The sequence below is a fragment of the Hyalella azteca genome, unplaced genomic scaffold (genome assembly GCF_000764305.2).
Source record: "Hyalella azteca isolate HAZT.00-mixed unplaced genomic scaffold, Hazt_2.0.2 contig16150, whole genome shotgun sequence".
NCBI classification, from domain to species: Eukaryota; Metazoa; Arthropoda; class Malacostraca; order Amphipoda; family Hyalellidae; genus Hyalella; species Hyalella azteca.
The window spans coordinates 1-28,000 of record NW_025945977.1 but is presented as its reverse complement, the minus strand read 5'-3'; the positions used below and the strand labels follow the sequence as shown (position 1 = coordinate 28,000).

General features: G+C 37.9%; 2 protein-coding genes and 1 long non-coding RNA gene across 5 annotated transcripts; 1 reads left to right on the top strand and 2 right to left on the bottom strand.

Moving 5' to 3' along the window:
* Positions 1–26: 26 nt before the first annotated feature.
* On the bottom strand, positions 27–16,220 carry LOC108669791. The gene is made up of 3 exons (XR_001930681.2): positions 16,211–16,220; positions 10,846–10,848; positions 27–474 (listed from the first exon to the last, which is right to left on the bottom strand). It is a non-coding gene; the product is annotated as an uncharacterized LOC108669791 (long non-coding RNA).
* Positions 8,448–17,997, top strand: LOC108669787 (serine/threonine-protein phosphatase 4 regulatory subunit 2-B). Of its 3 annotated transcripts, none has more exons than XM_018157197.2 (9): positions 8,448–8,562; positions 8,965–9,146; positions 9,651–9,769; positions 11,124–11,249; positions 11,683–11,798; positions 12,507–12,725; positions 14,686–14,844; positions 15,610–16,388; positions 17,060–17,997. In XM_018157197.2, the coding sequence occupies exons 1-9, from the start codon at positions 8,490–8,492 to the stop codon at positions 17,435–17,437; spliced, it is 2,151 nt and encodes a 716-aa protein (XP_018012686.1). In that variant the 5' UTR covers positions 8,448–8,489; the 3' UTR covers positions 17,438–17,997. The 3 variants fall into 3 exon arrangements, with proteins under 3 accessions (XP_018012686.1, XP_018012685.1, XP_018012687.1); XM_018157196.2 differs by having other exon boundaries at positions 8,449–8,562; positions 14,686–14,853; XM_018157198.2 differs by lacking the exon at positions 12,507–12,725 and having other exon boundaries at positions 8,449–8,562; positions 14,686–14,853.
* LOC108669788 lies at positions 17,991–25,714 on the bottom strand. The gene is made up of 6 exons (XM_018157199.2): positions 24,479–25,714; positions 23,530–23,683; positions 21,565–22,180; positions 20,936–21,084; positions 20,566–20,675; positions 17,991–19,034 (listed from the first exon to the last, which is right to left on the bottom strand). The coding sequence occupies exons 1-6, from the start codon at positions 24,573–24,575 to the stop codon at positions 18,685–18,687; spliced, it is 1,476 nt and encodes a 491-aa protein (XP_018012688.1). The 5' UTR covers positions 24,576–25,714; the 3' UTR covers positions 17,991–18,684.
* Positions 25,715–28,000: the final 2,286 nt, after the last annotated feature.

The window sequence follows — 28,000 nt, the reverse complement described above, 5'->3', positions numbered from 1 at the left end:
AAGAAAATACATTTTCATTGATTTTTATTTTTAGAGAACCATGCAATAGCCTATTCTTAGGTTTACTCTGAGCGGCGTTGGATTATTTCGCAAATTATTTTACGTTATGTTACTTTATATGTAAATGGCTATTTCAGTCATTTTATTAGATCATGATTCAGCAAGATGGCTTGCAATCGCGAAACCCAGGTACATAAGAAAACATATGAAATTCTATTCACAATACTATGATATGCAAATTATTTTCGGTACCTTCTACTAATCAGATTAAAAAAGAAGTAACATCTTTATTTAATTATAGTTAGTGCTGAAAAGGAAATGAATCAGCACAAAATGATGAGAATTATTCAGGATAAACTCTGATTCCTCATCGAATATGATTGTAAGAGAACCAATGTTTCTATCAGTACGTTGTTAGTACAATTAATTAAATTGCTGTCTCCTCTATCGGCACTCATATTGAAGTCGTTCCCACTAGATAAAAGTTACAGGATCAAAGCATAGTATGTGCAGTAATTTTGGAGATGGAGTATACGACACTGCGTGTTGGCTGAGTGCCGGAGTCTTGAGTTAACTGCATGACTGCAGCTGAAGGCTGTCTGCCTAAGACTCGCCTATGACTGACCTAAGACTGACTGGCAGTCGGCTCACCGAGCTTATATACGCGGTGACCCGCGAATAGTGACGTCACAGAAGGTGACGTAATAGTCGCTGATGACATCACGGCCTGACACCAGGCAATAAGTCCAGCAGCTATCTCAATCAATCGTCAGTTATGGAAAGATCGGGTTCCAGAGGCCGGATCCCTTGTGAATCAAGTCACGAAAAGTTCAAGAATCGGCAACAGGCCATGGGCCTATTTCTTCAATGCCGACACTTCTATTCTATTCTATTTTTAATTAAAGCTCATCAACAAAAAAACTGCAAACTTTGTATTACAAGAGTTTCATCCTTACGAACACGAACGCCGAAGAGTGAACAGAAGTATGGCAGTTTTACAATTATAAGAGAACTAGAACTGGTGGCAAACATTAATAATACGTCATAAGAGCAATTAGTTTACGCATAGTTCGTGCAAAGCTCGTCTTGGAAAGTTTTGAGGATGTGGCAGCGCGGGCGGTCGAATATTGCCGTGGTGAGTGAATCTATTTGTGATAAGGACTTCTTTCAACAGATGTGCGAAATAAATAACCTATACGTTATGTTGTGGTCACGCAAACCCCAGAATGCTCGAATCACCCGTGAGTAGATAGCTCACATTCAAGCACCAATTGAAGATCTTGGAAGGTTACTAAGAAGCAAGGGCAAGACACGTCAAGATTGAGAAATTATTTTCTACCATTTATAGAATGTGTAGTAAACTCGTGTAGTAGATCCAGTGGTACTAGTCCAGAGTACCATGTTTGCAGCAGCGAGCTATGGGTTCGTTCCTAGCTTCATGCGACGGTTTCGTTCAAATCGGCGAGAGGTTAAGCAACGCAAAATTAGAGCAATGAGTTGCTTGTTCGAGCCCGCAACAAGCTGTGAATATTCTGAAATGTCTAGGATCGGCGACAGGTCTATCGACCTGAGTAGCGCTGACACTGCTGTACTAAAATACTATACATATTATTTCTGAGCCATTTTCTAACAGCTGCTTTGATCTTTTTGTTTATAAAAGTGAAAGAACGTCAAGTAAATTATTCATATCTTCATTGAAGCCAAGTAAATTATTCAAATCTTCATTGAAACTGACATATCTCTGGAATAGGCCCGAGTTTAGCGCCGTAGCCCGTGAGACTCGGCGACTTTCGAGTTCTGTGAAATTCTTTTTGGATTCTTGAAATAGAAAAGTACGCAATCGAGTGATATTGCACATTTACTAATAATTAATATTATTGACATTGGATATAGTTTTATCGGATTATTTGATAAAATTATACAATAAAAAATATTCGCTGTTTTACAATTTTTATGCGAAGATCACTGCTCCTCATGTTCACAATGCATCTTCTGGCTGCACATAGCCCTTACATAACTCGCTCAACCTTACCTTAGCGAAGATCAAAGCGTTTGGTCTTGTAGCCTAGTCGTAGTGTGAACTATGTTGTGGCTACAACGTCTCAAATTTGTCCGAGACGTGTCGCACATCAAGTCGTCAACTAACTACCTAGGTTAAATTTACGGAAGAGAGACTTGATAGATTTTTTTATTATCCTGCGTTTTGCTCTGCAACAAAATTTTATTTGTTTGCCAATGCGGTACCTAACTTTTTTCATGCTGGAATTGAAAAATGTTACCTAGGCTAAATATATTGGGAAATAATGCCGCTACACATTTTTAATTTCAAATCACACATGCAATGGCAAATGCCGACTCGAGTAACAATGTTGGGAATGGACACTACCTATAATTTCTAGAAGCATGTCATATGGATAATGAAATGACAGGAATGTATGCAAATTGCTTTTGTTATGCGTAGAAAGTATGTAGGCCAGAGGCCTAGGCCCCTAGCCTCCTAGGTGTGCGATGGCCAATTGCGTTTGCTGTTGAGCTGTACTTCTTTAATGCAATAATGGCCTTTCCATAATTGCTACTCAAGGAGAATTCTCTCATTTCTGTACTGAACTCAGTTGACAGTTCCGTTACTTCCGTAGAAACCTTCACATCGGGTTTCTGATGATTGGAAATGTATTGTTATGTACTATAGGACCCTGAAGGAGTGAAGGTGAAGGAGATGGAGTGAAGGACCATTCCTAATTTGAAGTGCAACATGTGCCAACTGCCAAGGGCAGCCAAGCCATCAACAACATGTCAACATCCAGCCATTGATAATCAACTAGGCTAGCAACTGAATGCATTGTCAGCATTGACAAGGGTCAAGGGGGGCTAAGTGGCTAACTGTGGACCTGGTCACCTGGCTCCTGTGTAGCTGGGCTGTGACTGGCATTTGCCCAATCAAATGTCATCTTTAAAACTAAGTTACTGTCTGTGTCAAGTGGTAGTGGTCACATCCTCACATGGTGTCTAGTCTGGAAAAGTCCTATTTTTGTCTGAAATATCGCGGCTCTAATATCATATAATTTCAGTAGGTATGAAATCTCGCGGCTCTAATATCATATAATTTCAGTAGGTATGAAATCTCGCGGCTCGAATGTCATAAATTTTTGTTTGATTAAAAAATCGCGGTTTGCACTTTGCAAACATGTCATTTCATAAAATTTTCAACTTCCGCAATCCGCATTGCTTTACCGTTTCAGCCAAAAATATCTTGCAGAAAAAACATAAACATCGTAATGTAAACAAATAAACAAAACGTTTGTTGAAGATCGCGCATAGTTGCGGTCATGTCAAAGCGGTCAGACTGTATATTAACACGTGCTGAACTTACAGTAGAGACAAATTTTATTGTTGCCGTTTGACTGTTTAAGGGTAAAATTAGAGATTTGGGGTAACACGTGCATAAACTTTGTAAATAAATTCGCATTCGCACCTCGTAAATGGCTTTTCATGGCCGAGATATGGAATTCATGGCTCGGTGAAATAGAATCACGGCTCGTAGAAATGGAATCACGGCTGGCAAATCCATAAAACCACGGCTCGAAAAATTCAGTCGCGGCTCGCCAAGTAGATATATTCCATACTAGCATGGTGTGAGGTGTGACTCAGGATGGAATTCTAATTTCGAAGGTTCATATATTATTTCAATCCACCAAGACCACTTTTTCGATCCAACATCGTTATTTGAGGCAAAAAATGAACTTCTTAAAGGCTTGAAACACGTACGCTAACTTGCTCAGTAGGTATCTATAAAGTACCTAATCACTTGGAAGTTGCCAGTATGCACCTTTCACTCAACAATTAAAATTAGACTTATAAAAAGTATGTTAGTTGAAAATTTGTCTCTTAAGTTGACCGCAATGAACTAATCTTCATTAAGTAATCATTAGGCAGAGTTTTTCATCATGCACAGTGCACACTAAACTTGCAATTCAGAGTTCAGACGAGCCGAACTTCATATCACGTGAGCTAAAGTAATACTGAATTGAATTGCTTCTTTCCCGCTAACGGTGATCTAGCGGGATGATCAATCGTATACTCAATTCGTATACGGTTGTATAGGAATTACGAATTAACTAATCGTTTGTATACTTGATGCAAGAGAATGAATAATTATGTTGTTTCTGATCAAACGAACGAAAACTTTTTCTGTTTCTGATCAAACGAACGAAAACTTCTGATCAAACGAACAAAAACTTCTGATCAAACGAACGAAAACTTCTGATCAAACGAACGAAAACTTCTGATCAAAGGAATGAAAACGACTTTGAATTCTAATACGGATTGTTAATTTTAACATCGTATTTCCAAAAATCAATTATTGCATTTCTTTTAATTGAAAAACATCCTTTTACATAAAAAACAATGAATTTATTCTTACAGCTCCTCAGTAATGACAAATTAATGCTCCTCATATTGACAAATGACGATCTTACTCATATAGCTAAAAATTTTAAATTGAATGATTTTGTCATTTCAAAGACTCCATTGATTACAGAACTTTAGTTTTTGGAAGTGTATTCAAGAAAAGTTTCTGAAATAGTAGAAACATTTCCATTATCATTCTGAAATAGAAGCGTCATTTCCTTTCTTATATATAAACAGGATTAATAAAATACCTATCAAATCCATCCAATGTCATTCAATTTGTGATGTATGAATGACAGTTTTACTTTGATTCCTATGATGCTCATTTTTACCGGTTGAAGCTGTAGAATTAAATTAAATTAAAAAATTAAATAAAATTAAATTTTACTAAATCAATATTTATTATTTAATACACTAGATGGTACATGCTGTAGAATTAAATTCTATTAGAAAAATGTTGAATTAAAAATCAGATTATATTTTTTAAAATAAAAATTAATCTTTATTGAATTAAATTGTATTATTAATGCACTATACCATACATGCTCTATGTTTTCTATAATGAAATAGTTTCCCATATTAAACAACAAAAATTTTCTAAAAGACACAAAACGTTCAAAAACGCGGGATGGCAGACGAAATCATTCAGAATTTGAAGTGAATTTATCAAGATAAATTCAACATAATAGGGCAACAAATTCAAATCTGGAACGTATAAATAGGTTTTTATAATTTAAAAAAACTTTCAATCATTTAAATCTCAGAATGGAATGTGAATCAAGTCTATTTATTGTGAAATCAAACTAGACACAACCAAAACAAGTGTGTGACACCGTCTTGTGAGAAGTAAACAGAAAACACCATGTGAATGTGCGAAGTGAAAGAGTCAAAGTTTATCTCATAATTTTGGGTGAAATCGAAAACTTTGTGGGTGTTGTCCAATCGTGAGAATTTTTTATGAAGCTGGATGTGTTTTTTTTTATTTTAGAACGTATTCATTGCAAAAATGTGTCCGATAGCCTACAGATAAACAACTAGTTAACTTGATTAGTCGTTGGCAACACGGGATTGGATTTCAAACCACGCGCGATTTTCAAATGAGCTCAGTTTGTCAATTTTCATTGCAGTGGAAGGTGGTGCAACGCGGTGGTAGGGTTGGTATTTCGATACGTTTTCTTATATTGACATGAGAATATATTACCTATACAGAATTCCACACTGGTGTGACTTTGGCCATGCCATGGGCCACAGCCCACAAGCCTACTAGGGATGACTTCTGCCACCACCACAAGCCCAAGCCCCAAGGCCAACTTGCCAAGGCACAACAGAAACAAATGGCAGCAAAAAAAAAAATAATAATAATAATAAATGTTGGCCAAAGTGACAGGGGTGAAGCTGATGGTATAAAAAATTTAAGCAATGCATTTTCAATAAAATTTATATTGTAAATTTGTAATTATATCTTTACTAGTTTTTTTAATGAGCTTTCAAATGATGTAGTTTTTGTAAATCACCCTGTACTGAAGGATTGGAATTTTCCTACTTGCTTCTGATATATTGTGGCCATAGTGGCAAACCAGAGCTTTTTTAGAATCAGTTCATTTTTAATTTTCTCATTTAGGGTAAACGCGGTATATTCCGACACATTAAGGACACATCGAGAAATGAAAAACTATAAAAAGAACTGTATGCGTTACGTAACTTCTGTTGGCTTCACGTGACTCACAAAACACCGGACTACGCGTCAGCAACGATGAAACGTCACAAAATGTTGCCATATTTATTAAAAAGCCTTTAGAATGGAAACCTACCAAATCCATATATTCGGTCACTGTGTGTGGCAATATTCGACACGTGGTGAGTCGCATTGCGTCAGCGCTTCAAATTGAACTGATGCGTAATGCCGACATCCACATGTTCGAATTCCGTTCGCTGTGTGAGCTGTATTGGGATACAACACGGCTTGCTTCCATTCCACGGCTTCAAGCCATTGCTTCCTTCAAGCCGGGTTCAGCGGGTGGTCCGGACGGGCTCCGCCCGGGTCATCTGGTGGCCCTGATTTCGCGTAAGCCGGGTGAGGCGGGCATGAGGTTACTGACCTCCCTTACCAAATTCGTCAACCTGGTGATTGGAGGGCGGGTTCCTGGGTTTGCGAGACCGGTGTTCTATGGAGCCACTCTGTTAGTACCCCCTCCAATTTTTTTATTTATTGGTTAAATAACTCCAGGTTTTGATGCATTGTAGTAGAACTCTTCTAGTTACATATGCAAATGACAAATTTTAGGAAAGTGTCACAGTTTGCAAATGAGGGGCTCCCCCCCCCAAATGGGGTAACTTAGACCACCTAATGTCAGCCCTGATGGGGTAACATAGACCGGCTTGGAAGGTAATATAAAATTACCATATATAACATACTTTATGTTTGACACTCTTTTTATGTTTTTTCTTTATGTTTCAGACTCTACAGAGTCTTATATATGGTAATTTTAACTTAATTTCCAAGCCAGTCAATATTACCCCATCAGGGCTGCCATTAGGTAGTCACATTTTCCTCATTATGGGGCGGCGCCCCCCCATTTGCAAACTATGACACTTTCCTCAAGTTTTTCATTTGCATATGTAACTAGAAGAGTTCTAACTACAATGCCCCAAAACCTGGAGTTATTTGGAGTTATTTTACCAAAAAATATAATTGATTTTACCACCCGGTCTAAGTTACCCCAAGAGCTGGGGTAACAAAGACCATCACTTTTTTTGAAATTACATAAAGACTATGAGAGGCAGGACCCAGCAATTTATGGTGAGTGAAGCTAGAGTATAGACCTGTATTTTGCATGTTTCAATTCAAGTTTAATTCAGCTAGTAAAAAAATGGCATCATTTATAAAAAAAAAGTGGTCAAGTTACCCCATTTTACGGTACCGGTATTCACTATATGTTAGAGCAAGGTCAACTGTCAAATTTGACACTTTTTTCGATGATCTCACTGGGTAGTGTGCATTGTCTCTCTTTGGATCTCAATATGTTCCTGCTAGATGGCCAAGACCTAGTGTTTTGGCATTAGTTCGATGCACAAATGTATGACGTCACCATTTCAACCATCAACAAACGCATGGAACTAAAACAAAGCTTAATATAAAGGAAAAACTAGCGAGGTGACGGAATTACCCACAATGTCGGAATATACCTCGTTTACCCTACTCAAGATTTAAACCAATTTCTCAACAATTTCAAGTATGATAATGCTGGTATCCAGGATACTTTACTGGTCTACATATAGGACTCAAAAATGATCTTGAATGAGAGTCTAAAAAACTCTCTGCTTTGCCACTATTTGTGGCTCCATTGTGACAAATTTGTAACACAATTGGAATCTCATGGCCCGATTGTGCACTTTTGTCAACAATTAGATAGGAGGCAGTTCATCTGGATTCTGGTTCTGGAAATCTTGCGGTTTTGGAAATAGCAAGAAAGCTCTTGTTGTGACTCCAGAGGTAGATGTTTTACACACTTGCTCTGTAGCAGTAATCTTGCTGTTCCAAAATTTATGGGAAATCTCTAGCCTGTAGTTGTGGTGGGTTGTGGCTTTGGTAATACATTAGATTAAGTGCATCCAAAAAAGGTGTTTTTTTATGTTTTTTGGGGCGTAGATAAAGAATCTGAAATCCGCTTTTGGCAGTTGGCATCGGAAAACCGATTTTTTTCCCCGAGGCTCTAATTCGTCAAAAAAAATCAGGCAAAAATATGCAAAATCGGCAAAGAAACCTAACCTAACCGTGGTTGCAATGTCGTGGTTGCCAGCACAAGTTATGCAGAATTTGAGTCTTTGGAGCGTCAATGTTAAATTATTGAAGTTTAACCTTTTTAATTCTTTGGAAAAGGCCATATTCAATCAGCAAGGTTTTCCTAAATGGTCTGAGATATTGTGTATCTTCTTTTATAATGCTGCTCAAGGCCCTTGTAAGATATTTTTTAAGATAAGATATCTTCTCAATAGCAGAAGATAGTTTCATTATGTGTGATGATCATTAATGACTTGATAAAATTTCTACTAATCATTTATTTCTTTCAGCCTTTCTAATTATGAGCTCAGAAATGCCAGAAAATATTGACCCTGATACTATTGATCTAGAAAGATTGGCACTGGAATTAGAAAGTAAGTACTGTATTTACCTGTACCGTATAAATTTTGTGCTTCATATCATAGCATACGGTACTGCATAGCCTTATGTAGACAATGTATATAGATTTTCTTCACTGTTGCCTATGCAAATGATAAATATATAGAAAAAGTTGTATTAGCAATTATGAAATTAAAATTTTTAGACCATATATGTATAATTATACCTATACATATGTATGACAATCATTGAAACACACCATGTGAATTTGGAAACCTTGCATTGATTTAATGACAGCCTTATATTTATAAATTTCTTTAAAACTGTATTTTGTTTCTGAGTGCTAAGTCCAAGTTTAGCTATGAGTTCACTAGAGAATTCCTATGTGTGTAACTATGATTGCATCTGAATTATTAATATTGTTCGATTATGTGCAGAGTTTGATAAGATACTGAAGGAAGGAGAAGAAAGTGATGGAGGTGAGAGTATGGAACAGACAGGTTCTCGACAGGCTGCACATACTTACCTTGACAAATACCTCCAAAGTATTGCCAGGACTGGTGACCCTCTACTGCCATGGAAAAAAGTAAAAAATTTCATCCACCACAAGATTGACTCGGTAAGGGTGCAGGTCTCCAAATGCTAATAACCTTTAATTTGACTTCAAAATCATTATGAAATGACAAGCAAACAGTACAAAGCCCAATTCAGGGTAACCAAATATGGATAATTTCTAGTTGTAACAAGACATTATGTTAGATAAAATTATTATAATTATTAAATATAAATAAATTATAATTATTTTTATGAAATTTATTTTATTTATGTAAGAAAAGGCAATAAAAGATGTCAACTGATTAGGTCACAAACAAAGAAACCATAAATTTAGGTAAACTGAAGGAATGCTGAACAATTTGAATTAATTGATCCTCACTGTTAGAATGCTTTCTCCTCATCTATTTTTAGTTTATACGCAAGTAAAAGTTTTAAGTAAGAGTTAATTTACTGAATTTAATTCATACCTATCTAAATTTGCCTTTGATTTTTCTCTCTTTTTATAATTGTGTATACCGAGTGCTCATTCATACAGCTGCTATTTCAATAAATGTTATTTGTATTCCAGATACTAACAAGCTTCTATGTGAAGTTCGGCATAGAAGACATTGACAGCCAAAACTTACCTCCATTCAATTACTTGCCTGCTAAAGAGAAGTTACTCCAGCATTTTGATTCCTTCACAGGGTGAGATTCTTAAAATGCTTCAAAAAGTTGCAAATCTATCATTTTTATTTTCATTTATTTCATTTATGTGTATAAATTTTATGTAAAGCAATATAACTGATTTTATTCTCAGTTATTTTTGTTGAATTATTTAAAAAATGGATATGTAGATTCAGTAAATATATTGATTGATTTTACTGACTTCAGTGTCAGTAAAATCATTTGCTGTTCAAAAATTAGCTTGCTTTATAATTTATAAACTATTCCAGTTAGAAAAAGTTCTGGTATCAATTTAAACCTCAGATTTAATATTTATTTGTATGGTTGAATCCTTGTCACATGTTTCAAACTAAGATTTCAAGCCATCTACATATACCGGTACATAAGTTTAGAAGTTAGTATCAGCAGGCAGAATAAGCTTGTTTCAACACGGGTGGTTAATGGCCAGAGAATTCATTAATTTAAATTTTCAGGGACGAACAATATTCTTCGGATGACATTAGTTGATCAAAATGCAGGTTCAAGGGAGTAATATCAATTTATTAACGACGTTTCGAATGTAACAACATTCATTTTCAAGTTACAGGAAGCATTGAATACAGAAATTTTGATGGAAATAAGTACATGATACAAGTAAATAGGATACAACAAGAAAATTTGGAACCGTGAAAATAATTCCAAAACAATCTCAAAGCTTAGAAAATCAGGTTGTTATGAGATGATAGATAGAGTCCAATCCAAAGAAAAGGGCTTCAGCTATCGTCGGTCGGATTATGTCGGGCCACCACAAGATGACGATGCTGGTGGGTTCCTCCAGCACAGTGCAAATAACAGTCTTGTTGAGATTGAAGTTGTCGAGAGTGTCACGGGACCAATTGATTTCATCGCGGATCTTGAGATGAAGTTGCTTGATTGTGATGCTTCGAGACCTGGTCTTGTTGCGAGCTTGTCTCAGGTGGCAGGATAAACGGCTGTTGTTGTATCCTATTTACTTGTATCATGTACTTATTTCCATCAAAATTTCTGTATTCAATGCTTCCTGTAACTTGAAAATGAATGTTGTTACATTCGAAACGTCGTTAATAAATTGATATTACTCCCTTGAACCTGCATTTTGATCAACTAATGTCATCCGAAGAATATTGTTCGACCCTGAAAATTTAAATTAATGAATTCTCTGGCCATTAACCACCCGTGTTGAAATATACCGGTACCTATACATTTATTCATCACAGAAAATTGTTGAAACAATTCTACAGCTCCCCTTTTTATGCTCTGAAGAGATATTATTAGACTTGAAATACTCATTTATTTAGACAATGAAAATATTTTATGGACAGAAAATCCTGACTTGATTTGTTAAATTTCTCCTCAGAGCACCATTTACAATCCAGCGTTTGTGTGAGATACTCACAGACCCTGGACGCCACTACAGACGGACCGACAAACTCCTGCGAGGCCTTGAGAAGAACATTCTCGTTGTCTCCACCATCGGCAGACTGTTAGTTTTCATGCAAACTTTAGAATTAAATTTTTCGAGATCTCTTTGTTTCCTGCCCTGTATGTAGCAAACTTATGTTGATTATTTGAAACTGAAATTATTCAGCATTTGTGGAATGTAAATAAATTACTTAGAAAAAAAAATAATTTAAAACGTTTATCTTTTGAAAAATTGTCACAGCTCTAGGATGATTTACTGGCTGAAACTATTTTGGATGTTGAATGTTCATTTTGATGCTTTGAATTTCATGCTTTATTGTTTCTTTGCAACTCAGCATTGTGAACATAAATTTTACTAATTTTCATTTCCTAAGCTAGCCAATATTTAAGCATATTTCTAGATTATTTTGGAATGGAGAAATGAAGACTTATACTTTTACAGATGTAAACACCATTATACTATTGCTTACCTAAAGACCATTAAACGATTACAGATCTGAAGACTGTTCAAACCCCCAGCAGCGGCTGACGCTTTTCAATGGCCTGCAGATGTCCAACAGTTTCAGGCCGCACAGACCACCTCTACCTCATCACTTGGACAAATTCCAAAGTAATATTGGTTTAACATATAATTTTTTTCATGGTCTTTATTCTGTCTTGATACCGTACCATTCAAATTTCAAAGCTATCAATAGTGCCGTATTTGCTATCTAGAAGGAATTTCCTTTGTTAATAATCTTTTTGTTTGTAAACTAACGAGTGATCTGAGCCGTGTCTTAATATCATTTTTAATTTTTTTGATGATTGCCCAATATTAACTAGGTACCTACCCATACTATCGCGTCAGCTGAAAATCGTCAGTTGCCTTCATTATTATTGCATATGTCCTGATCACCATGGTCAGTCTTCATCCTTGTAACCAATGTGATTTTTTAGTTCAAAACAGCAATATTTATTCTAAATGTAGACTGGTATTCTTGTGTAATTATTCGGCAAGTCTGGCTATGAGACTTAATAAAAAGGAATTAATTTCTACAGAGTTAACCAGATTAAAAATTAACTGTGTTTGCATTAAACTCAGAATTCAATAGTTTCTGCAATTCTACCTGAACTTGATTTTTGTTACGAATTGTTTTGTCAGGGCTGACAGATATTTTTAGTGTCAAGTTGTGAAATTAATCTTGACTAAAATGTTAGCTATCTGGAATATGTGAAACGCTAATATACTTATATCCATTATCATTCCTTGGACTTGGTTTCGTTGATAAATTTTTCATTTTTTTCCTACTGGCGAATTTTTTTGCCTTATTTGTAACAGGCCCTCGTTCTTCAAAGCAACGTCGTCATAAAGTTAAATGTTCTCGCGAGAAGGGAAAACATTCAAGAACGAAAACCGAAACTTCTCCTGACATTGAAAGAGTAACTCACTTAAACATAATCATTGAGAAAGCTCCTGAGGAACTAGAGCGGCCCATGCGACCTAAGCTCAGTGCTCATGACATCATTGCGTTTAGAAATAGTCTCGAAATGCTGGAAGGTTAGTTCATTTCTTTGTGAACAGTCAAATCCGTACTTAATTTATTGGGCCAAACTAATCGAATACAAACACTGGATATAGATATTTATGCGATAAAATGGACTCTAGTTTGTTCTACCTGTGTATCTTTTTTTATCAACTATTTAAATGGCATTTGTTTCTTGTATTTAACTAATCAAAAGCAAAGAATATATGTTGGGAAATAATGCCTTTTAACTCGCATTTCTATCTTACTTCTCTCCATTTACAGACTATAATTTTGCATGCATTAGCTTTCTTGTAAACATATCCAGGGATAAATTGCGTTATTAATACTACGGTATTCCTATCTAGAAGACGAAACGAGAGCCAGCAGCAGTAGGTCTTTCATCTACGGAAACCTTAACCTTTGTTGATGCTTCTCGCATCTAATAACCTGGCTACTTGAGTTACCCTGATAAGTCCAAAGGTTGAGAGAACACGAAGATAAGAGTCTGGTCCACCAGTTCCTGTATAGTTCTAGTTCACTGAACGCTACAGGATCGATCAAACCATGTCTGAACGAAATCCCAGTTTGAGAGCGGTGAAAGTGAGCATATATTAGTTTTGCAACAAAATTTTTCATATTTTGCACCTATATTTTATTTTGTTGTACTGTTCAGCTTGCAAATTAATTTGACTTTAAAAAATAGTTGCCTTGACAGTGTGAACGGATACGATAAGATCCAACTATTCCCAACTACCAATCACGAAACGTATGGTTAAGACCAGTCGTGGTTCTAAAGTCTGGAAACCCTCGACCAAGGCAAAATTTAATGTTATGGGTGGTTTTAATTATGCCATGACATGTAACTTCAAGTCAGATATTTGAAAATGTTACAGTGAGTAAAAATATTATATAGAATTATTTTTAGTGAGTTGCTATTAGCGTATAGTGAAAATTTTATGCTTGGGTAAATGTAAACCTATTTTTTGTTGATTCTTTGTTTATTGATCGCCCGATATTATTAATTGACAACTTGTCAATGAATAGTATGATTGGTAGATGGATATGTGCATTGTAGACTGTTTACTGAACAATTTTGTAGAAAATCTAGAAATTTTGCATCCTTGAGTGTCTTACTTTCAGTAACCTAGGACGCTATGTATGCAATGCATAGATAATTGCAACACTGCAACTACCTCAGGAGTATAGTTATTTAAAGATTAGTTAGTGAACAATAATTCGATTAATATTGTGCAATGCCTGAAAGAATCGTTGAATTTCTCATCAAATGTATTCAGATTTCCTAATGAAGTCTATTGCTACTTTAAATTTCCTCATCATTTTGGCTTGTATTTGTATGCATACCATTGCATTAAATATAACTTTTATGAAGAGGAATCAATACAGTTAACAAGTGCGTATGTCTGTGAGTGCATGAATTGATAAAAAATGTGGTTGAACTTATTAGCTTACACAGTTTATATTCTTCTCGTACGCAGAATTGCGCGTGTTTAACTCGTGTGTTGGGGGACATTAGTCTCGAAGTCATCTGACAGATGTAGTTTCTTCCTAATAATTAGTATCTTCTAACTCTTCTTCAATATTTGATTAGATTTCATAATTTACTTCTCGTGATTCTTGTATTCAAAGCTAGAAATTTCTCAACTCAAGTATTTTGAAGAATATCTCACCTTTCTTTTATTAGGATTTTGTTTACTAAGTCCTAGGATGGCTTGGCAAGAAATCTTAGTTTAAAGAAATGTGGTCCATTTCAAACCAGTATTCATGTATATTTTGTTAAATCAGTATATATTTCATATGTAATCCGTATCACGATTGGGTAATCTAAATTTAAATAAAAAAAACGTGATGAAGATTAAGAATAGGCATACGGTACATTATTCTTAATTTTGGACAATTTTAAAATAATTATTCATTCTCATTTTCATTAGATAATGGCGCAGATGTTGTTTAGTAAATGTACCGTTTGTGCAGATTCGACCAAAGACGAAGAAGATGTGGGCACCAGGAAGCGTGCACTGCACGACGATGCGAATTCTATGGAGGATGACGAGGAGGAAACATTCGACGACGAGTGTCTTAAGCAAGACTTGGATGACGAGCAGATAGAAGACATGGACGACGAGGTTAAGGGTAAGCCAGGTGCGTGCAAACTTTGTCTTCTATCCCATGATGCGCATACAAACTTTGTCTTCTATCCCATGATGCGCGTACAAACTTTGTCTTCTATCCCATGATGCGCGTACAAACTTTGTCTTCTATCCCATGATGCACGTGCAAACTTTGTCTTCTATCCCATGATGCGCGTTCAGCCATCAAAGCGCGTTCAGCGTCTTACAGCCATCAAATATTGTCGTTCTGGATACCTATGTAGAAACTTAGCTCAATATGTGGGTACTTCTTCGAGAAATTATTTGCTGTAGTCGTCTTGTTTTTTCATTGAAGGAAAAACTCGAGATCCTGAGGGAATTAGACGCGAATATCAAGGTATCTTCAGCAAGTTGAATTGGAAGCTTATTTTAATTGAGGAGGAAAATGATTCTGAAGTACATGCACAAATTTTTAAAGCCGTATAGCCGGCGTACCTATCGTCGATTGTGAGTGCACTGATGGAAGAAAAGTCTTTTAAAATTGTTGGGCTTCAATTGCGTAACTATTTTGTTGCAAGGTCCCTAACACTGTCATTAATACGAGTACATGATATTATTACTTCACACTTGAAAATAAATATCTTCTTGATAGACCGGAAGGTCTAACCTCACCTTCTTATTCTTTTCTGTCTTTGAAGTTCTAAAGTTCGACTATTTGACTGTGAGTACACGAAAAAACATGAGATTTCTGGTGTTGTTGAAGTCAATAATTTTTGTTAGCGAATTAAATGCAATATCGACTTTGCAGGTAGCGGCAGTGAAAGGGAGCCAGAGGGCTACGGCGTGTCCATAAACTCAGTGATGTGGCGAAAGCGGAAGGAGGATCAACAAACCGAGAATCGCTACAAGAAACTAAAGACGTCTGATGTAGGGTCTAGAGAGTCGTCAACCAGTCCGCGTCTTAGTGCTATTGTCAAAGCGCTTGACGAGGTGACTTGCGAGTCATCTGCTGACGACAGCATGGAAGTGGATGAGGAGGCGAGATCGTCGTGTGCTGGGACTGAGGACGCTCCTGAACAACGAGACGAAGAGACTTCTGACGAGTCTAAAGATGACGAACAAAACTCATGTGATGCCACAGAGTCTAAAGATGATGTTAAGCTTCCTCAGAGTCCTTGCAAAATGCCTGATGACGAAAAACTTTCGAAGAGTCCAACTAAAGAAGAAAAAGATGAAGCACAAAGTTCAAAGAAGCACGTGGAAGGTAAAGACGAATGTCTAAAAAGCCTTGACAATGACGTACAGCAAGACAAAGACCTCACAAAGAGAACAACCAAGAGAATCCGCGATGACAAGGAGCTCTCTAAAATTTCAAGTAAAGAGCAAGAAGACAAAGAGTCTAGTAAAACCCCTTGCAAAGATGCTCAGGTTAAAGAATTGGAGCATCCAAAGAGCAAAATCAATGTAAAAGATGATGTCAAAATAAGTGTCCCGACTGCAGCGTGTGCTCAACAACTACCAAAGCGCACTGAGAGCAAGTCTTCAGCAGCTACGTCTGATAAGCCTTCCGACACTAAAGCTGATCAGGTGCCTTGATACTTCAGACTATTTTGTTTTACTGATGAATATATTCTTGTGTATGTTTAAATGTGGGTGTACTTGTCTGATTCAAGCCTGCCACCGGAAGTTGATGATTAAAGTTGCGAAGAATCATTGCTTTTGGCGAAGAATTATTATTACTGTGAAGACTTGATAGAGGAATTGACATCAATATAATTAAACTTGTTTCTTATTAATGTCAAATCTGCTGCTGCATAACGTTCATTCTCGCACCTTTATCTTGGGAGAAGAAGTAGTTAATATGTTGTAAATAACTTTCAACGTCTGGAATATGAAGGACTTGCATACATGGCCGTGCAATCACTCCATTTATTTCGAGTACTATAGGTCTATTATTGTGAATTGAGCAACGAAATTCGTGCAATTCTGAGCAATGATACGTGAAGGATTACCTACATTATTTCTCTATTGAAATTAGGCAGCTGTTGATTTATGACTGCACGACACCTTGAAAAACGTTAAGAATTGAATTTCAAACCCTTGTTGGCTGGGCTCTGCACGACTACGTTGAAATTAAACGTATATCTTTAAGTATGTTACGTTTAATCATAAAGAAAGTTTTTACCGTGGATTTTCCTTGTTATTATTCCACGAAGGTTTCCAATGATTAGATTATTCTAACAGAAAATTTCTTTCAGGACAATGAGAAGGCGTCTTTGAAGGACTTGACAGATGAAACCAAATTGTTCTCTGGCGAATGCGATCCCGCTGACGTCGGGGATGATGCTGCTGACGTCGACGACGATGATGCTGCCGCTGACGCCGGGGATGATACCACTGACGCCAGGGATGATACCACTGACGCCGGGGATGATACCACTGACGTCGAGAATGATGCCACTGACGCCGCGGATGATACCACTGATGCCAGGGATGAAATCTCTGACGCCAGGGATGATGCTACTGCCGCAGAGGACGATACCGCTGACGTTGGCACCGTTGATGGAGCCTTAGCTGACCCAGTTGCTTCTGGAGACTCGCCTGGAAACCAGGAGGCTTTGGAGGAAAAAAATTAATTAAGTATTACCTCTAGTATTTCCTTGACTACGACTGTCTGTAGTTTGATTTAATTTTTAGATCGATTGAAACGAGGCTTCTAACCAACTAAAAAAAGTGGAGTAGTAATATAACGATACGAGAATATCTATGAAAACGGCCTAGTTTGAATTAAATTCTTATCGATGAAGCTGGCACAAAGCCCGTGTTATTGTTAAACGCTGGCGCTTTTCATCTTTGAAATTTATTGAATCGACTACAGCGTTTTATGTCCTTGGGTTGGAATTTTTTAATTTTTATGTTCTGACTTGTGGGTCAGAGTAGTCGAGGCTAAAGCCTTTGATAAGTTATCTCATTTTTTTAAGGTAAAGTTTACACTTGCCTTTGTAGTGTAGTTGAATGATGTACCTGGTAGTCGCCTTTCATCACTAAACGAGTTTGTGATTCCTATATTTTATTTTGCCTGTATACGGGGAGACCAGAATATAGATTTTTAGCATCTACGGAATTATTCAATTATTGGACTTGGGACAAAATTTTATTCACTTTTGAAGTAGTCACCATAAAGATGGGTATTTTTTGTACGTTTTTTATTATATCCATTTAAATGCTCCCAGTAACCTGGGCCTGTAAAAAACATGTAATTTTCACTTGAAGCTGCGATGTATTGAAATCAAATATCAAAGTGTCCAAGCCTTGGGCTTCGCTAACAATTTAAATTTACATCTCAAGTTATGAATAATTTTTACGGCTTAATATTGGTAACTAGCGAGACAGGTATTCTTTGAGAATAAGTGATTTCCGAGTGTAAATTAATATAGAAATCTCCGTGAAGAGCGAATCTACAGTGGTCTTATTTCTTAGTGTTCGATCAAATAAGTGCGCAAAGAGACCACCAACCCTTCCGTCGAAAAAATTAGTTACTTTACTAAAATGAATAGATTTTACTAAAGCGCAAGATTTTTTTCTTAGCAGTAAGTTTCGGAATCGCAAGAACCCCAAACATCGCACAACTGTTCGTCGCACGAACTCAAAACAAATCTTTCATATGAGTGATCTACTAAGACCTATCCTTCAAATTGGGTGCCATCACTTCACATCACCACGGATCGACGTCTTCTTGTCAATTATGGAGTTTAGAATGAAATTTAAAGATAAATGTTCAGCTTTTAATTCATTCATATGTCCTGTCGTAAGAGATCGTCTCACGGTCTCTCTATTCTGTCAATAGGGTTCATAAAAAAAGCAAATCACTTTGTTTGATTAATCAATTATATTTTTTCTTTTTCGTCAAAAACTCTTCAAAGGTAATCAATTTATTATTTTTTTGGCTTTCTTTTCTTCGCATCTTGTAATGCACTTTCAACATAGGTCCATCAGGCGACTTTGGTTTGCTGGATTCGTAATTTTCGGCAGCCGAGGCATCGATGAGAATTTCATCACTTTTAAATCTTCGATCATTTCGCATTGAAGTATTTTCACTTTCGTTAACCACAGTTTGGTTGGGCGCTTGCAGCATCAGGAGATCGTGTTTGTAGTCGCGCACAATGTTGACCATTTGCTCGCGGGCCCTCACGGACTTGTGCTGTGCGGAGGATCCGAATTTTGGGCTTACACCTGAGGGGAAAACATAGGTTGAACTTAACTGTTTGTTAGATTACACTTAACTCTGAAATTTTAGAAAAGCAATTCACATTGCAAATTTGCGCGCATAATAGTTTTATACCATTTACAGTAATAAATTATCCTTTTAGGTTCACTAGTTGTGACCATTAAATAGCGGTTGGTCTTTAAAATAGTACGTAGTTAATAGAATCGTTCATATTATAGACCCATTCCGAAAAAAATAGTCTGAGAATGAAACCCTCATCAGTCGGTGAATTGAAACTATCAAGATAGTTAACGGTTTATCATTTATAAAAGTTTGATATCGCGCCGAGAACTGAAGCAAAAAGTGCTTGAAAACGAGGCTCGCGTGATGAGCATCAATGAGCAACCAAGACCACGAGCGAGTGATGACCTCAAATAACTAGATTGGCTGTCCATTGCATTTCGAGTTATCTGTTTTTGATTTTAACGTAGTATGTACCGTCAACTGGGGTGACTTCGGCCACCACTACAACAGAAACAAAATAATAAACGTTGGCCAAAGTGACTGGGGTGACATTAGCCAACGTTTATTATTTTGTTTTGCTGCCATTTGTTTCTGTTGTAGTGGTGGCCGAAGTCACCCGAGTTGACGGCACATAACCATAACATGGACGATCACACCAGGACAATGAACTTATTCGTTGTTCGCTGCTGTTGACAATGCAACAATTTAGTTCTTTTAACAGGCCTGAGTGAAAGAAAGAACTCTTTGGAGTTTGTGAAATATCCATTATAGTAGGGTAATTAAGTAATGAGAACGTTGGAAACAAAGAACTCTTGGATAAAATCAGAACCTTCTAGCAAGCTTATTGATCTTTACCAGGGAAAACTATATGCCTAAGGGCTTAGTATCTGTATATGCATAAGATAGCGTGAGGCCGACGTGTTTGTTACTAATTACTTGGGAAGGCAACTAACTTCCGCAGTTTCAACTGGCACTAGTGCATACACTTTCATGAGTGTATGACACTTTCCCTGTCACTGTGTCACTTCATAGACACTTCCCCTGTCATGCCACACGGTGTACTAAACTTGAGGCAGAAAAAATATTAATGAATGTGCAGGAAGAAGCTGTTTTTTTTATAAGTTAAAGATTCAATGACTCAAGACAGGTGAGGCCAAGCTGTCTGCACTTCAGCAGCAGAGAGGAGGCCTCTTCGAATTCCTCTGCTCGTAATTTACATATTTTTTTAATTTGTTGAAAACATGATAAATTTCGATGAAAACTACCTTAAATGTTTTGGATATTTTAGTGGTAGAACGCGGCCCGGTAGAAGTTATGCCCGGATACATGCCCGAACAAATTGAATCCAGATAATTCTAATACATGACTTGACTACAGAAAAGGTTTAGACTAAAGCTCTTCTACTTGATGAGCATAGTTTTCTCCATAAGTACGAAATAAAAGAGGAAATCCTGGAAAATCCACGAGGAAAGGATTGATTGTAGGCTAGGAAACCCAGCCAAAAATATTTACATGTAGGTATTATAGATATACCTTGGAGACGAGCTTCAGGTGGGTGCTCAAAAATCAAGTGGTCGAGATTACCAGGTGCAGCTTCAGACACGGCAGGCAATCCACTCGCGCCTTTCGTACTTTCTTTCAGCCTGACAAACAATACTGTCGTTATGTTTTGAAAATTCAGAAGAAGTGGTTGAAGTAATCCTCAAACCTGCGTTCTCATTAAATTTTGTGGGATGTACGGTACCTATGCGAAAATTTTTCTGCATTGCCATTCTAGTTTCGAACTGTATTGTCGATACAAGAATTTGAATGTGATAAGACTCACAAGGCAAAGTTTTGAAGATAGGATCTATTTTGAATGGAAAATGCATAAACGGAGGATACAAAAAATTACAAACCACACCTCTGCTTGATGGCTTTCTTGAGGAGGGCAATACTGAACACGCGGTTGCCGCCGCCCTTCGCGAGTTGCTCCCAGTTGCGCAGCACGCGGCTGTCGTACGCGGCGGTATGCGCCGCGTCTCTGGGCGACCATCGCGACTTCAGCACCGCCTGTACGAGAACAACATGTTTTTATCCGGCAAGAACAAAAGGTAGGTATTAAATGATTCCAACACTAGGAATATTGATAGATTCTAGGCTTGTCAACGCTATTCGTGAAAGACTTAGTATGTAACGAGACCTACAGTAAGTAGGCAAAGACTTACACACAGATCCCGATTACACGACTATAAAGCAACTTTCTCATCCAGTACAACGGAGATTCAAATTGAGATGACCAGAATGGCGGAAATCACTAACATTCATATGATTTGAATGAAAATAATCAAAAGGGTAATATTTAATGCACGGACAAGGTTTAGTATGAGATAAAAGAAGGTAATATGAGCAATAGACGAACTTGAATTTGTTTGCTTTAAAAAAAAAGAAGTGATTTGATACCCAGTATATGTACAGAAGATCATTCATCAACTTTTTCCCGAGAAAAACTGATAAATATAAACAGTGAGAGCAGAGTAGCATGTCACTCACCTTGACCTGTTGCTCCGAGATACAGAAGACGTATGAAAGAATATGAGGAGCCCAATGATCAGGGTCTGATTCATGAAGATGTTTCATTTGCACGCGCATTGACCATAATAACAAACTGCCCTCAACATCCGCAAAATCTCTGTCATTTACAGCAGTTTCTGTTTTCTGGTTGGTAAAAGAGCCGAGATTTTGGGAGGCTTGGTTGACAGTTTGGTCCTCAGGTCCCGAAGATTGTGGTTTATGATAAGCTTCATTAGGTGTGAGTGGGTGACTAAACTTAGCTACATTAGAATAATGAGGTTTAAAAGCTTTGGCATTGAGTTCTAGAGCAGAAGAATTTGACCCAGCACTATCAACAAACATTTTAACAAGAGGTGATATTTTGTCCTTTTTCAAAAGTATGTCTGGAGCCTTCGGTTGTTTGAGCAGATCCTTGCTGCAGGCCAAAATCTTAGAGCGCATAACAATGTTGCTTTGATCTTCATTATTCTTAACTGAAAATTTAATATGCTTCTTAAGAGAATATTTTTCTCCAGGTTTGATTTTGTACATGTTCCTTAAATATTTACGTTCTGTCATCTTGGTTAGCTGATAATGTCTTTGTGCTTCAGTTTCTCTGCACACAAATATGGAAAAATATAATTGTACATAGGGTAATTGTTGCATACAAAAGAGTAGATTTGTTTTTAAAACATAAAATGCAAGTATGAAGGCAGAAATGAAGGGTACCTACTACGGTAGTCTTCCAGAGAAATAATCTAACAGCCTTCAACTTTCTTATAAACTAAACTAGCAAGTTGACCTGGCATTGCCCAGGCTTGATAGTTCTTCAAAATTTTAAAATCACATTCCTGTTATTTTTGTAAACCCAAATTTTGTTAATGATAATAAGGCTTGTGATTTCTATTTAATAAAGAATCAATCAAACCCATATTATATTATTATATATAGATACTCCTCTTCTACTCTGGATTCAAAATATGGAGATAATGTTTTTGAATCACATAAATTAAGCTTATATGCCTGTACGTAACAATTGCAGAATCAAATTTCAATTTTTGCTCCAATCCTTTCTTCCATTTCCTCAATTCAAATAGGTACTATTCTTGTACTGAGAATGAAGCTTCAGGTTCTGGCAATATCCCTACAGATAGTGGTACCATAGCAGAAACAGCCTCCACATATACAGTGGGGGGAAATAAATATTCGTACACTTGAAAAATCGTATTTTAATGTATGTAAGTACACAAACTGAACAGGAGAAGTAGTAGTAGTATAATGGTTTGCTAGCGCTTCAGCTATCAAGCTATTTCGCACCGAAGGTCAAATATAACATCACCAAAGAGGCGGAAGGTCTCAATTATTCAAAATCTCAAGTTAATCATCACCCACAAGGGGCGGAAGGTCTCAATTGTCCAGCCCGCTGAAGCTGGCTCGAAGGAAGCAGCGTTAGCATCTCACAAAGAGACGAAGTGACAAGGAGGGACAGGTGAAAAGCAACAGAAACGAAGACACTCGAACAAGAGGTCGCTTACACGGGACGTCGGCCACCCGCACGAGAGAGACAGAGAAGGGAAATGTAAGGAATCCTACCTACATAATAACTTAACCCCACAACTGAGATCTGCAGTCAGACACCGCGAGCTCAGCGGTGGGGCGCTCAGGAACAATCCCCCTAGGAGCGCGAGATCCCATAGGACTTCTGACGAGCACAGACACACGTCAGAAGTCCCCCCTGAGGGGAATAAATCACTTCTCCTGTTCAGTTTGTGTACTTACATACATTAAAATACGATTTTTCAAGTGTACGAATATTTATTTCCCCCCACTGTATTTATATAGTCAGGCTTCATCACACAAACAAACTTTGACAAATATAAATTTTTTTCTGCATGAATAAAAATTTTCAAGTAGAATTGAGTTAGTATTCTTGAATGGTGCATAATTTAATGTTAAGAGTCTCACCTAGTGACGCGTGAAATACTCTGCTGAGCTTCCTCCAGACTTGGGTCAATTATGGGCATCATCTCAGGTCTACGCAGGTTAAGCAAGTCTTCTTCGGTAAAGGGGTCTTCATGCATGTCAGACACAGCTACTCTGCCTTCCTGGTATGCAGGACCTGGAAAGTTAATGCACCACATCAAACCAGTATCTGAACATATAGAGTTTAATCATCAACATTGTATTCTTACATACATTGCATACACTGCCACAAAGCTCTGAAAGTTCAGGCTAATATACGCAATTAGTGAAGAATTTAATCTCCTTTTAGCGTCCATTGTGGATTTATGAGACCTGACAAAGATTGAGGATGATTTTCATGTTATTCAGAGTGGCTGCTATGTCTGGACAAGTAATCAGAAACATACAAAATAACATGGCCCATTTATATGGTTTTATTACATCTAAATAAAACACAGAAAGGACTCGACAAACTCTGCAGACAATGGAAATTATCAATCAAATGGAAAATTTTCCCATTGTTTGGAAGGAAAACAAGGTTCAACAGAAGCATGAAATTATGTTTTTCATAATGCATAATGTGAATTATAAACATAAAAGAGAAATAAATAATCTTTAAAATGTTCAAGAAATTTTTTAATTTCACAGCTAAAGAAAATAATTTAGAACTGAATAGCTCACTTGCTACACCATTCTTAATGGTAAGTTGCCTGATGCATAATGAAACTGTAAAAATTTAACTTTCAGCCAAAACTTTTCTCTGAGGTCATGAATGTTTGGTACCTACACTGGATGAAATGATTCTAAATGTTCTTAAGTTCACTCTATAAAGTACAAGAATTTTCCATCTGGCCATTGTATTTATATTTTATTGCAATATATACATTGTAGAATACCGTACTTTATAATCTCTAAAAGAACATTATAGTAGTTTTTCTTACATAAACCTTACCTCTCCTGGACTTTCTTCCAGAGCAACATATTCCAGTATGCAAATTTCGGGAAATTAACTGGAATGAGGAGCGATACAACATGGTACACAATCCCATATTTGATCAGGGCAGGCCACTGCAAGGAAACCAAAAGCTGAATTTAAGGCAGGTAAGAATAAAATTAACACATAGGTAGGTGCTTTTCTACATATTTCAGGAACATTTACTTTATTATAATTTACACAGAAAGTCAGACACCACTCATCAAGGAGACAAAAAATGTCCTTGCTCATGGATAATTTAATCCATTCCTATGGCTCTTGCCTACCTTCTTGAAGGCTTTTTCAATAGAAAGTATGAAAAACGAAATTAGTTGCCAATGATTCTCAAAAATCATAAAAGAAATAATCTTTTCTACCTGCAGTTTTTGAAAAAATCTGCCCATTGCCCATTATTCCAAATTGGCAGACAATGAAGTAAGCTAAAACAATGTCACTTCGGTCAGCCAGAAGATTTTGACAAAAAATTCAAATCTAGCCTTCAGCTTAGTATCCTAGCTTGGAAATGTCAATATTTTCTGAAATATTGCAGCTCTAATTATTAGGATGACATGTGCACTGAACTTTGCAATGAGTTGGCAGCATATAAATGGCTTTTCATGGCCTGGATATGGTATTCACTTTTCACAGATCAAGGAAATGGAATCATGGCTTGCAAATTCATAAAATCACAGCTCAAAAATCTAGTTCAGTTTCAGAGAGATTATGTTGTCCTTACTAGCTTGTAGTTTGTACTTTGTACCATATGCAAATAATTATATATTAACAAATTTTCCAAAATTTGCAGGCAGAAGGCAAAGGTCAAAAACTAGGTACTATTTTACAGGCAATTCAAGAAAATTATGGGCAAAATGTGTCACTCTTCTTAAAACTATTTTAGAAGAAAAAAATTAGGCAATGGCATGATTCATGAAAAGGGTGAATACAACAGGAAGCACCAAGCACAGACATTTTTGTTTCAAACTCTTATAATCTCATTCACATTTTACAGGTGACAGCCTGACAGGTGGGTCGTGGCTACTGCGTTCTGCTCTATTTTCCAAAAACAAAATGGCCCTGGCACAGCGCCAGTTTCAGCCTCAGGACTGTTAACTCTCAGTCTCAACATCCACACATTCTCCAAGCATATATCTTATCACTTTCAAATTTCAATCACCAGTCACTCATGCTGATTAATGAACTGAAATTTGAAAAGCTAACTCTAATTGCAGTCTATTCATCTTCTGTTCTCTCAGTCTCATACATGATGATTAGGTACATTGCGTCATCACCCTACGAATCTTGGCTCCCATCAGTCACTACGGTACTACTGGTAGGCACTAGGCACTAGGCACCGCAGGCGGCGGCTAGAGCTAGACTAGCTACTACCGTAACATTAACAACTGACCACTCAACCATGAATGACTAGTGAGTGAAGTAGTGACTACTGACTACTGCCGGTTTGGGGACAGGTCACATGTCCCCAAACCGGCGGTAGTCAGTAGAGTCTGTAGAGTTCACAGGTGGACCGGGACGAAGTGGGAGAGCAGCTGTGGGTAAAAAAAATCAACTCGTAAACAGGCCCTGCAGCCCTGGGCCCAACGCCAAGTCGCCAACCATCAGCATGCAATATCTATACGTAGGACGGTAGGAACGTAGCCTGCCCGATAGCCTCAGAGGCTCAGATCAATGAGGCTGAATGAGCTGTGGGTAAATCCGGCTAACAGTAAATCTGCTTTGCACAACACAGCCACTGCTTCACAGCGCCAGAGCACAACTGGCTGGAGCGCAACAGACCCTACTGCAACAGGCGGCGCAGGTTAGGTTACGTTAGGAGTAGGTAGCTGTTGCGCAGTTGCGGTAGGGCCTGGCCCTGTTGCGCTCCAGCCAGTTGTGCTCCTTAGCTGTGAAGCAGTGCCTGTGACTGAACGGCGCTGTTTTGGTGGGCGCTATGTATGTGTTGAAAGCCGTGAAGATGTCCGGCTGCGTTCCGCTAGGGAAGGTATATGAATCGCACTGTGGACTTGAGCTATGCTGACCTCTAGCTATCCACCTGGGATGCATGCCAGAGGCCAGCATTGCCGGGATTGCCCAAGACCAGCATATCTTTCATCCTCCTTTCCGTGCGTAAGCCTGCTAAAGGTCAGAGTAGACTAAGGGATTATATGTTAAAAGCCAATAGTACAAATCCCCTTTATGGAAATTAACCAGCGAGCTAATGAGAAGTAAGCTACCAATACAATCGCTCTACGCCGTACTGAAAACCGTCCAACAGCTCTATCCCATGCCGTCTAACCTAATCACGATTTTCGGTAAGCAACTCCCTACGCCATACCGCTGTTGATACACAGCCAGCACTCCAGCCCGTCCGTTCATCGCAGCTGTTTTCCCCCGGCATAACTCTACCTCCATGCATACCCCGTCTCCCCGCTTTTTTTCACTGACTGCCGGACAGCGGACGGCTTTTCTTAGTTTCTGCTCACTTGACTGCATTACGCTATGGAGAGATGATCTATATTAGTTGTAAACTAACCTAACTTAACCTAACCTTATTTGGATAAGCATAAAAGGTCTGCTAGAAAAGCCTCCAGTTAGTCATGCGATAATGGTGGAGAGTCGGGGTAAGTGTGGGGGGAAGAAGATGCTGGGGGATAGTAAGGCAGGGAAACAGTGACGCGGGGTTAACGTCTTGTCACTCTTGCGGATTAAGTAAGGTGATGACGCATTACCGTTTGGTACAGTTCACATTTGCAACAATGCAGTGTGGTCAGCGGACACTTAGGATAACATCATGTGTAAGAAGTGATGGTATGGGCTATAAAGCATTGGAGAACAACGTATTGACGATTGACCGTTAACTATGTAGAGTAGCAGCTTGTGTGCTGAAGCAGTGTTGGTTTAAAGTTCGTGTGGTGAGATAGGTCAATTGACTACAGCTGCTTAGGTGCCAGCCTGCCAGGATGACAATATCTATAGCATTTAGATGGTTGATGTTGACTCCAGGGCTGATTTGAGCGTTAATTTGCTGGTCTACGGCTGCGCACCCATCCACCCGACGAAGTTGAATTTCTCGTTGAATTTTTAGCACCAGCCTTCTTGGGCATCTGGTGCTTTGGTCAGAGCTTGTGGTATTGTTCCTTAGAGCTTGTCGATGATGTCTGTCTTTGACAGAAAGGTAACTAGTTTCTCAGCTGGAAAATCATCTCTTAGTAGGGTTGTCAGTGTGAAAGGCCAGTTCATCTCTTTGCAGTATTGGTCCAGGGGCTGTCTTGGCTGCTGCAGCACAGGGCATTCCAGTAGTAGATGGGCAGTAGTCCATCTTTGGTCACAGGAGGGGCAGTGAGCAGGCTGTTGTCCCGTAAAAAAGTGAGCATGGGTGAGCCGAGTTGCTCCAAGGCGCAGACGTGTCAGTGGTACTTGATGTGATCGTTTGAGGTCCAGATAGGGAGATAGGCCAAGTGTGTTTTTGTAAGGAAGCAGTTTAGCGGTGGAGTTTTGCCACTG

What these genes read in the sequence shown, in the direction of transcription:
- LOC108669787 (XM_018157196.2), top strand. Translation starts at nt 8,490, where the DNA reads ATGAGCTCAGAAATGCCAGAAAATATTGACCCTGATACTATTGATCTA. An exon ending in CATTTTGATTCCTTCACAGG is followed by an intron (nt 9,770 to 11,123) that starts GTGAGATTCTTA and finishes ATTTCTCCTCAG; the next exon opens with AGCACCATTTACAATCCAGC. An exon ending in CCGACACTAAAGCTGATCAG is followed by an intron (nt 16,389 to 17,059) that starts GTGCCTTGATAC and finishes AATTTCTTTCAG; the next exon opens with GACAATGAGAAGGCGTCTTT.
- LOC108669788 (XM_018157199.2), bottom strand. Translation starts at nt 24,575, where the DNA reads ATGGGATTGTGTACCATGTTGTATCGCTCCTCATTCCAGTTAATTTCC. An exon ending in AAGAAAGCCATCAAGCAGAG is followed by an intron (nt 20,676 to 20,935) that starts GTGTGGTTTGTA and finishes ATTGTTTGTCAG; the next exon opens with GCTGAAAGAAAGTACGAAAG. An exon ending in ACCTGAAGCTCGTCTCCAAG is followed by an intron (nt 19,035 to 20,565) that starts GTATATCTATAA and finishes TTTTCCCCTCAG; the next exon opens with GTGTAAGCCCAAAATTCGGA.